General features: G+C 36.4%; 1 protein-coding gene across 1 annotated transcript; it reads left to right on the forward strand.

Moving 5' to 3' along the window:
* Positions 1-206: 206 nt before the first annotated feature.
* Positions 207-1,427, forward strand: LOC119570507 (cuticle protein 19.8-like). The gene is given in 3 exon segments (XM_037918213.1): positions 207-229; positions 388-643; positions 646-1,427. Coding segments are annotated over 3 exon segments (921 nt in total). The 5' UTR covers positions 207-217; the 3' UTR covers positions 1,299-1,427.
* The last annotated feature ends 10,335 nt before the right edge of the window (positions 1,428-11,762 follow it).

An 11,762-nucleotide genomic window follows, 5' to 3' on the forward strand; every position in this document is an offset into this window, starting at 1 on the left:
TCTGAAATATTTCCTAGACTTTACATGATCATGATACAAATATTCTTCAGTTGTATTGTTCAGAGGATTTTCTACGGTTCAAAATTTCAATCAATATTTTCTGAAAGTTGCGTAGGAAGGGAAGCCACGCCTTTTCCGAGATGTGGTCATGTACCCCAGCTATTTAAGGCGCAGCCATACCCATGGACATCAGACAGCTCCTTGACGGTGGGTCAACATGAACGCTCTGGTGAGTTCTAGAATGCTGGATTAAAAAAAAGAAAAAAGAAAAAAAGTAGAATATGGGAACATTTTCTTTTTGGGTCGGTATTAAAGTTTCTGAATTAAACTTTTGTTCTGGATTTACATTAGATTATAATGTGTTGTAACAGAAGGTGACCATTTCAGACTGTGATTTCCGTGGCGGCCCTCGTGGCTAGCGGCAGCGCCTCCTTGCTTGCATACAACGGCGTATATGGAGGCCATCACGGCCTTCTTGGCGCCTATCCTTATGCAGGTTATTCTGGTGTGCTGCCCTACGCATACGCAGGTGTCCTTCCCTCAGCTGCTCCTCTCACCTTCCAAACACCTGTAATCAAGACTGTGGCTCCTGCACCTGTCTCTTACAACGTGGGTCCTGCACCTGTATCCTACAATGTAGCTCCTTCTCACCTGTAGCACCTATCCAGTCTCAGTACCACGCTCAGGACGAGATCGGTCAGTACTCCTTCGGTTACTCCGGCGGTCCATCTTCCCGCGCTGAGTCTCGAGACGCCTTCGGTGTTGTCCGTGGTTCGTACAACTACGTGGACTCTGAGGGAAAGGTTCAGACTCAGCATTACGTGGCTGACGCCCTTGGATTCCGTGTGTCCGGCACCAACCTTCCAGTGGCTCCCGACGCCCCTGTGACTGCCCCTCTGGCCGCCCTTCCCGGTCCCCTTCCCGAACCCGTCCAGGACACTCCTGAGGTAGTCGCCGCTAAGGCCGCCCACCAACAGGCTTACGACGAAGCCGCTGCCGCCGCCGCTGCCGCCCCCGACACCCGTAAGAAGCGCTCCATCCTTGCGGCTCCCGGCCTCGGCGTCTACTCTCCTCTCCGTTTCTCCTACGGCTTCTCCACTCCCCTCCACTACGCCCACCTACCAACCTATGCTTCTCCTCTCCACTACACTGCCGCCCATCCCGCCCTCACCACCTACAACGCCGCCCATGTCCCCACCACATACACCGCCGCCACCGGACCTGCTCTCCGCGACGCCGAGCTCCTCCGTGTGGTCCACAACCCCGGCCACGCCACCTCCTACCGCGTGCTCAACTGAGTAGCGGGAATCCAGTCAGTCATGTGAGGTGTGACAAGTGCATTTTATGAAGTTTTGTCACTCCTCACTATTTGTAGAAAGAGCGAAGTATGTTAGTTTCGTTTTTTAAGTAAAATTATATGGATGTCAGCATAGTGTACTGAACCTAAACCACATGTACTAGTATTGTACACACCAAAGCAACAACAAAAAAACGCTACATGCTCTAGATATCTATGTTCACACACAGATATATACATGCAAATGCATACTAGACGCCTATAAATACAAGTAAACATACACGGACAGACAAAAACACGCATGCACTTTGTATATATGTATTTTAATCCATACATATATATTAGCAGAACAGAAAGAAAATCCAAATAGTCGCAGAAAAAAATGAAAACTTTCATGGAGTCATATATTTCAAAATTACAGTGAACGCTATAATCTCCGCTTTCTCTTTCTACCCTTATCTTTCGTATTTCCTCTCTCTTTCTGGCCAAATTTAACCGCCGTCATTCCTGATCTCTACTACGGGGGGGGGGGGGGATTTCAACACCTAGTAAGACTAAGCGTATCTATATATTCCTACAAACTCACCATCATATAGCTTAACAGTAACTCCAGATAACGATTGAATAATGAATAAGGAATGCTGTTTATCAATAATTCCCATGCTAATAACTTCACTGTATATGTATTTTCCACTGATGTTTAGTCTACGAACTTAATGACATGAATTAGTAACACATATGTGTAAATATTCGGAATACCTTCGCATGACCGATCATGACGATAGTGTAATCAATGGAATCCTGTCACACTCTACTGTCCAAATATATAGGATATTTGCCGTGGACCCCCCCCCCAAAAAAAAAAAAAAATAAAATAATAATCTTGACCCCGATGACATGGGAGGGCATGAAAGGTACCAGGGAAACTGCAGGGTAGAATATGAATAATATATTCAGAATCAGTCTCATCCTGGAGGATCTACCGCCCCCCCCCCCCAACCCAAATTTCATTCTTGTGATAATGCTAGCAAACAGAATGGTGATAATGAAGACTAAAATGGTAAATATAACTATGATGAAGATAATAAAAATAATGAATACTAAGATAATCTTCAAAATAGTAGCAGCAAAAAAAAATTTTGTTCATTGCAAGTATTGATAAGGAGGATAGTGATATTAATGGTAATGATGATATTATTAGCAATAGTCAATATTTACAAGAACATATTTAATAACAATAATAACAATGATCAATAACAATGATCAATAATAAAAATCCGACATCATTGATGGTAATGATAATGATGAAACACAATAACAACAATAATAAAGATAGTAATAATAAAAATAATTGCCTAAATTGTAGAGAATAATACCAGTAACAAAGGTAATTTGAAAATTATAATGGAAATAGTTATAATTGTATTGATGATAAGAGTAATAACAATAAATATGACAATAATGGTAATAATAATGATGATAATAACAGCAATAGTAGTAATGATGGTAATGCTAATTATGAAGATTATGATAATTATAATAATGATAATAATAGTAATAATAATGATAATAACAACAACAATAATAGCAATAAAAATAATAAAAAAATTAAAATAAAGCAATATTTTTAATAACATAATCTGAATAATAGTAAGAATAATCATGACAGTGATAACAATAACAACAGCATCGTCAACAATAACAATGATAATAATAACAATGATAATGATAATAGTAAGGATAATTATGATAAGAATCATAATAGTGGCATAACAGCAATAGCAATAATAGCAATGATGATGATTATAATAATAATAACAATAATGATAATAATGATAATAATAATAATAATAATGATAATAATAATAATAATAATAATAATAAATAATAATAATAAAATATAATAACAATAATATTAATAATGATAATGATAATTAGTATTTTTATTTATTATTTATTATTATTATTATTATTATTATTATTATTATTATTATTATTATTATCATTATTATCATTATTATTTATTATTATTATTATTATCATTTTATTTGTATTATTATCTTTATTATCATTATTGTTTTTTATTATTATAATCATCATCATTGCTATTATTGCTATTGCTGTTATGCCACTATTATGATTCTTATCATAATTATCCTTACTATTATCATTATCATTGTTATTATTATCATTGTTATTGTTGACGATGCTGTTGTTATTGTTATCACTGTCATGATTATTCTTACTATTATTCAGATTATGTTATTAAAAATATTGCTTATTTTAATTTTTTTATTATTTTTATTGCTATTATTGTTGTTGTTATTATCATTATTATTACTATTATTATCATTATTATAATTATCATAATCTTCATAATTAGCATACCATCATTACTATATTTGCTGTTATTATCATCATTATTTATTACCGTGTAGAGCTCTCGCCAGAGTACAGTATCAAGCTTCATCGAAGTCCCCTGTATGTAAAAGTTCCTATTAAAAAGATAAATAGTCTGTTATTCGTCTTAATAACTTTCTTCTACATATTTATGCACACTCATTTTATATACAATAATAGTTTTACTAATGAATACAGGTTTTTAAACAAGGTCTCTATCGTCATATACATTAATTACTGTATATATCCATGGCCGTCATAAACTTTAATCCTTTAAACAGGACAATTTCATATCATCTTTTATCTACATCATTGATTTAAACATGAAAACGCAAATACGAGTGTAGCTTGTTTCCACTTTAAACATCAATCTGTTTAACACGATATTTTCCATAACGATATTTTCTAATCCTGTTACTAAACCGATCTTTTATCCATTTTTCTTGATCTATTTCAACAATTGTAACATGAAAACGCATAAAATGTGTATCTTGTTTTCCACTTTAAACATTAATCTGTTAACACGATATTATTCATACCGTTCCATAGACGAACTGTGAGACTGACGTGCATGAATTTATCACTGCTTTATTTGGGATTATGAAGCCAGATGTGCATACGGAGGGCAAGATATATTCCCTCTAACATTGCATTCCAAATTTGAAGGAGTCACCTGAAAATTCTGCAATGAGATACAGTGTGTCATATGATGTCATCTCCAGCCTTTACTCTTCCGTGGAGGCAATAGAAGCTGTTAGGAAATGACGTTTTTTTTTTAAATGTATAAAAGGCATCATTTTGATAAAGAGAGGATTCGTTTGATGTATGTAGGATTACTGATTTAAGAACATGTAAATTTTAGGCTGTATAGCAAGGCTGACTGAATATTATTCTTTTGTTAAAAATATGCGTATTTTGATGATAATGATAATGAGTAATGATTGTAATAGTGTCAGTCGTGTTCAATAATTATAATGATAATGACAATACACTACTGATTGGGATGATTACTATAGCTCTCATAATGAGAATAATGATTATAAAATGGAAATGATAATAGCAATTTTAATATGATAATCACATAAAAATAATCATGCTTACAAAGGTGTGGTAATAGTAGTAGCAGTAAATATGTAATAATATTTAATCATTCCATATGATTTTAAACTGCTACAGTTTTATTCAAATGACTATACACTCATTTGCTTTCAAATGCTCGTAGCAAGCATGTTTGATTTTCCGTTTTTCCCGACGTTCACTTCTCTCTGTTTTGTGTTCTAACCTTATTTACTGAAATAAAGTTAACAGGGTAGATCATTACTATATAATCTGTAAACGGTCCTCATCTTGTTTATTTTCTTAGTTATAGTTGCAAGAAAATTCCAAAAGCATCGCAACTCAAGTGCAGTAGTGCGAACTCGAGTTTTTCCGTAGCGACAACCCCTTTCCAGGTCATTCTACATTTCCTTTTAATTTAACTTAATCTTTTTTTATTTTTTGCTATTATTATTATTATTTTTTTTTTTTATAGAAATAGCGGAGGGTGAGAGGAGTAGAGGAAGTATATATTATCTTAAAGGACATGGTTTGTTCGTATATACTTTGAATTATGAATTTATTATTCATTATTAATTTATTATTTATGAATTAAAATAAAACCCTTTGTAGAATGAGAGGCCTTATATTACGAGGGTTCTTGTATATTTATTTACGATTAGGAAAGGTATACTTATTCATAAGTAAGTTTATCTTACTTTTCTGTTCACCATTCATTACCCGTTTTTATATGAGTTAAAAATATATGCAGTTTTACAGTAGGAGAAGTGCCTATTTCTATTGATAGTCATAAAACATAAAAAATACACTGTCCCTACAACAAAATGATACCAGTATATAATAATACAGCTAGCCTGCAGCCTATTCAAACCTTCTGGGAAATTCATTACACCTAACCTTTTCATGGCCTTACTTTTAGCTTTAAATGTTCAATGATCTTTAGATAAACGTTACCCCGGCATTTCAGAGTGTTACTTCTGAATAATATTTCCTAAGACTTATTTACATGATCATGATACAAATTATTCTTCAGTTGTATTGTTCAGAGGATTTTCTACGGTTCAAAATTTCAATCAATATTTTCTGAAAGTTGCGTAGGAAGGGAAGCCACGCCTTTTCCGAGATGGTGGTCATGTACCCCAGCTATTTAAGGCGCAGCCATACCCATGGACATCAGACAGCTCCTTGACGGTGGGTCAACATGAACGCTCTGGTGAGTTCTAGAATGCTGGATTAAAAAAAAGAAAAAAGAAAAAAAGTAGAATATGGGAACATTTTCTTTTGGGTCGGTATTAAAGTTTCTGAATTAAACTTTTGTTCTGGATTTACATTAGATTATAATGTGTTGTAACAGAAGGTGACCATTTCAGACTGTGATTTCCGTGGCGGCCCTCGTGGCTAGCGGCAGCGCCTCCTTGCTTGCATACAACGGCGTATATGGAGGCCATCACGGCCTTCTTGGCGCCTATCCTTATGCAGGTTATTCTGGTGTGCTGCCCTACGCATACGCAGGTGTCCTTCCCTCAGCTGCTCCTCTCACCTTCCAAACACCTGTAATCAAGACTGTGGCTCCTGCACCTGTCTCTTACAACGTGGGTCCTGCACCTGTATCCTACAATGTAGCTCCTTCTCACCTGTAGCACCTATCCAGTCTCAGTACCACGCTCAGGACGAGATCGGTCAGTACTCCTTCGGTTACTCCGGCGGTCCATCTTCCCGCGCTGAGTCTCGAGACGCCTTCGGTGTTGTCCGTGGTTCGTACAACTACGTGGACTCTGAGGGAAAGGTTCAGACTCAGCATTACGTGGCTGACGCCCTTGGATTCCGTGTGTCCGGCCCCCAACCTTCCAGTGGCTCCCGACGCCCCTGTGACTGCCCCTCTGGCCGCCCTTCCCGGTCCCCTTCCCGAACCCGTCCAGGACACTCCTGAGGTAGTCGCCGCTAAGGCCGCCCACCAACAGGCTTACGACGAAGCCGCTGCCGCCGCCGCTTTCCGCCCCCGACACCCGTAAGAAGCGCTCCATCCTTGCGGCTCCGGCCTCGCGTCTACTCTCCTCTCCGTTTCTCCTACGGCTTCTCCACTCCCCTCCACTACGCCCACCTACCAACCTATGCTTCTCCTCTCCACTAACTGCCGCCCATCCCGCCCTCACCACCTACAACGCCGCCATGTCCCCACCACATACACCGCCGCCACCGGACTCTCTCCGCGCGCCCCAGCTCCTCCGTGGGGTCCACAACCCCGGCCACCCACCCCCTACCGCGTGCTAAATGAGTAGCGGGAATCCAGTCAGTCATGTGAGGTTGACAATCATTTTTGAAGTTTTGTCACTCCCATATTTGTAGAAAGAGCGAAGTATGTTAGTTTCGTTTTTTTTAAATAAAATTATATGGATGCAGCTAGTGTACTGAACCCAAAACCCCAGTCTAGTATTGTACACACCAAAACAACAAAAAAAAAAAGCTACCTCTGATATCTATTTCCACACAGATTATAATCAAATGCATCTAGAAACCCCAAAATCAAGTAACATACCCGGGCAGACAAAAACACGCTGCCTTTTTATATATGTATTTTAATTTCCCTACATATAATTAGCAGAACAGAAAAAAAATCCAATAGTCGCAGAAAAAAAAGAAACTTTATGGGTCATATTTTCAAAAATTTCAGTGAACGCTATAAACTCCGCTTTTTCTTTCTAAAACCCCTTTTCTTTCGTATTTCCCCTCTCTTTCTGGCCAAATTTAACCGCCCATTCCTGATCTCTACTACGGGGGGGGGGGGGGGGATTTCAACACCCAGTAAGACTAAGCGTATTATAATTCCTACAAACCACCATCATATGCTTAAAAGTAACTCCAATAACGATTGAATAATGAATAAGGAATGCTGTTTATCAATAATTCCCATGCTAATAAATTCACTGTATATGTATTTTTTCCCCTGATGTTTAGTCTACGAATTAAGACATGAAATTGTAACACATATGTGTAAATATTCGGAAACCTTCGCATGACCGATCATGACATGTGTAATCAAAGGAATCCTGTCCACTCTACTGTCCAAAATTTTAAAGGGTATTTTTCCCTGGACCCCCCCCCCAAAAAAAAAAAAAAAAAAAAATAATAATCTTGACCCGAGACATGGGAGGGCATGAAAGGTACCAGGGAAAATGCAGGGTAGAATATAAAATATATTTAGAATCACCCCATCCTGGAGGATCTACCGCCCCCCCCCCCCCAAACCCAAAATTTCATTCTTGTGAAATGCTAGCAAACAGAATGGTGGGTAATGAAGACTAAAATGGTAAAATAAATATGATGAAGATAATAAAAAAAAAGAATACTAAAATAATCTTTAAAAAAGTTCGCAAAAAAATTTTTTTCATTGCAAGTTTGATAAGGAGGATATTTATTAAAGGTAATGAATATTTTTACAATAGTCAATTTTTACAAGAAATATTTAATAACAATAAAACAAAGATCAATAAAAATGATCAAAAAAAAAAAATCCGACATCATTGATGGTAAAGATAATGATGAAAAAACAATAACAACAATAAAAAAGATAGTAATAATAAAAATAATTCCTAAATTGTAGAGAAAAATACCAGTAACAAAGGTAATTTGAAAATTATAAGGAAAAAAGTTATAATTGTATTTATGTAAGAGTAATAACAATAAATAGACCTAATGGTAATAAAATGATGATAATAACAGCAATGTAGTAATGATGGTAAGCTAATTAGAAGATTTTATAAATTTAATAAGTATAATATAATAATATGATAAAACAACAACAATAATAGCAAAAAAAATAATAAAAAAAATTAAAAAAAAGCAATATTTTTTTAAAAACATAACGAAAAATAGTAAAAATAACATGACAGTGAAACAAAAACAAAAGCATGTCAAAAATAACAATGATAAAAATAACATGATAATGTAAAATAAGGATAATTATAAAGAATCTAATAGGGGGATAAAGCAATAGCAAAAATGCAAAATTTAATTATAATAATAAAAACAATAATGATAAAAATGTAATAATAATAAAAATAATATAATAATAAAAATAATAATAATAATAATGATAATAATATAATAATAAAAATAAAAAAATAATAATAATAATAATAATAAAAATAATAATTTAATAACAATAATATTATATATTATTAAAATTTTGTTATTATTTTTATTATTATATTATCCTTTTTATTATTATTATTTTTTATTATTTTATTATTATTATTATTATTTTTATTATTTTTTAATAAATTTTTATTATTATTTTCATTATTATTTTAAAATTATTATCATTTTTTTCATTTTTGTTATTATTTTTATAATCATCATCATTGCTATTATTGCTATTTCGTTTTTCCCTATTATGATTCTTATCATAATTTCCTTCATTATCATTTTCATTGTTATTTTTATCATTTTTTTGTTGACGATGCTGTTGTTATTGTTATCACTGTCATGTTTTTCTTTTCTATTTTCAGATTAGTTTTAAAAATATTGCTTTTTTTTTAATTTTTTTATTTTTTTTTTTGCATTATTGTTGTTGTTATTTCATTTTTATTATATTATTTTCTTTTTATAATTTTTCATAAACTTCATAATTAGCATTTCCATCATTTCACTATTGTGTTATTTCATCATTATTATTTCCATTATTGTCATATTTTTTTGTTATTACTCTATCATCAATACAATTATAACTATTTCCATTTTAATTTTCAAAATTTCCTTTGTTATGGTATTTTCCTACAATTTAGGGAATTTTTTTATTATTACTACTTTTTATTGTTGTTATTGTGTTTCTCATTATCTTTCCCTCAATGATTTCGGATTTTTATTTTTGATCATTGTTATTGATCATTGTTAATTGTTATTAAAAATGTTCTTGTAAATATTATATTTTTTAATAATTCTCTTACCATTATTCACTATCCTCCTTACATACTTTCAAGAACAAAATTTTTTTTTGCTGCTACTATTTTGAAGATTACTTAGTTTTTATTTTATTATCTTCATCATAGTTATATTTACCATTTTTGTTTCATTACACCATTCTTTTGCTAGCATTATCCAAAATGAAAATTTGGGTTGGGGGGGGGGGGGGGGTTTAAACCTCCGGATGAGACGATTTGAATATATTATTCATATTCTACCCTGCAGTTTCCCTGTACCTTTCTGCCCCCCTGTCATCGGGGGCAAGATATTATTTTATTTTTTTTTTTTTTGGGGGGGGGGTCCACGGCAAAAATCCTATATATTTGGACAGTGAGGTGACAGGATTCCCTTGATTACCTATCTCATGACGGGCTCGAGGTTTCCAATTTTAACAATGTGTTACTAATTCATGTCATTAAGTTCGTAGACTAAACATCAGTGGAAAATACATATACAGGAATTTTTTACATGGGGAATTTTTGATAAACGCATTCCTTATTTATTTTCAATCGTTATCTGGAGTTACTGTTAAAACTATTGATGGTGAGTTTTTAGGAATATTAGATACGCTTAGTCTACTAGGGGGTTTTAAAACCCCCCCCCCCCCCTATAGAGATCAGGAAAGACGGCGGTTAAAAATTTTGGGCCGAAAGAGAGAGGAAATACGAAAGTAAGGGTAGAAAGAGAAAGCGGGGATTTAGCCACTGTAATTTTGAAATATAACTCCCTGAAAAATTTTCATTTTTTTTTTGCGCCCTTTTTGGGTTTTCTTTCTGTTCTGCTAATTATATGTATGGTTAAAAAAAATATATACAAAGTGCATGCGTGTTTTTTTTCTGTCGTGTATGTTACTTTATTTATAGGCGCCAGTATGCATTTGCATGTATATTGTGTGTGAAAATAGATATCAGAGATGTAGCGTTTTTTTTTTGTTGCTTTGGTTGTACAATCTAGTACTGTGGTTTAGGTTCGTACACTAGCGCACCTATAATTTTACTTAAAAAAAGAAACTACAACTTTGCTCTTTCTACAATAGTGAGGAGTGACAAAACTTCATAAAAGCCTTGTCACACCTCACATGACTGACTGGGTTCCCGCTACTCGTTGAGCACGCGGTAGGAGGGGGCGTGGGCCCGGGGTTTTGGACCACACGGGGGACTGGCGTCGCGGAGAGAGGTCCGGTGGGGGCGGTGTATGTGGGGGGGACATGGGCGGCGTTTTGGTGGTGAGGGGGGGGTGGGCGGAGTGTATGGAGAGGGGAAGCATAGGTTGGAGGTGGGCGTAGTGGGGGGGAGTGAGAAGCCCTAGGAGAAAAGGAGAGGAGAGTAACGCCCCAGGCCGGAGCCGCAAGGGTGGAGCGTTCTACGGGGGCGGGGGGGGGCAGCGGCGGCGGCACGGCTTCGTCGAAGCCCGTTGGTGGGGGGCCCTTTGCGGCGACTACCCCAGGAGTGTCCTGGACGGGTTCGGGAAGGGGACCGGGAAGGGCGGCCAGAGGGGCAGTCACAGGGGCGTCGGGAGCCACTGGAAGGTTGGTGCCGGACACACGGAATCCAAGGGCGTCAGCCACGTAATGCTGAGTCTGAACCTTTCCCTCAGAGTCCACGTAGTTGTACGAACCACGGACAACACCGAAGGCGTCTCGAGACTCAGCGCGGGAAGATGGACCGCCGGAGTAACCGAAGGAGTACTGACCGATCTCGTCCTGAGCGTGGTACTGAGACTGGATAGGTGCTACAGGTGAGAAGGGAGCTACATTGTAGGATACAGGTGCAGGACCCACGTTGTAAGAGACAGGTGCAGGAGCCACAGTCTTGATTACAGGTGTTTGGAAGGTGAGAGGAGCAGCTGAGGGAAGGACACCTGCGTATGCGTAGGGCAGCACACCAGAATAACCTGCATAAGGATAGGCGCCAAGAAGGCCGTGATGGCCTCCATATACGCCGTTGTATGCAAGCAAGGAGGCGCTGCCGCTAGCCACGAGGGCCGCCACGGAAATCACAGTCTGAAATGGTCACCTTCTGTTACAACACATTATAATCTAATGTAA

This window comes from Penaeus monodon, unplaced genomic scaffold (assembly GCF_015228065.2).
Source record: "Penaeus monodon isolate SGIC_2016 unplaced genomic scaffold, NSTDA_Pmon_1 PmonScaffold_2956, whole genome shotgun sequence".
NCBI lineage: Eukaryota > Metazoa > Arthropoda > Malacostraca > Decapoda > Penaeidae > Penaeus > Penaeus monodon.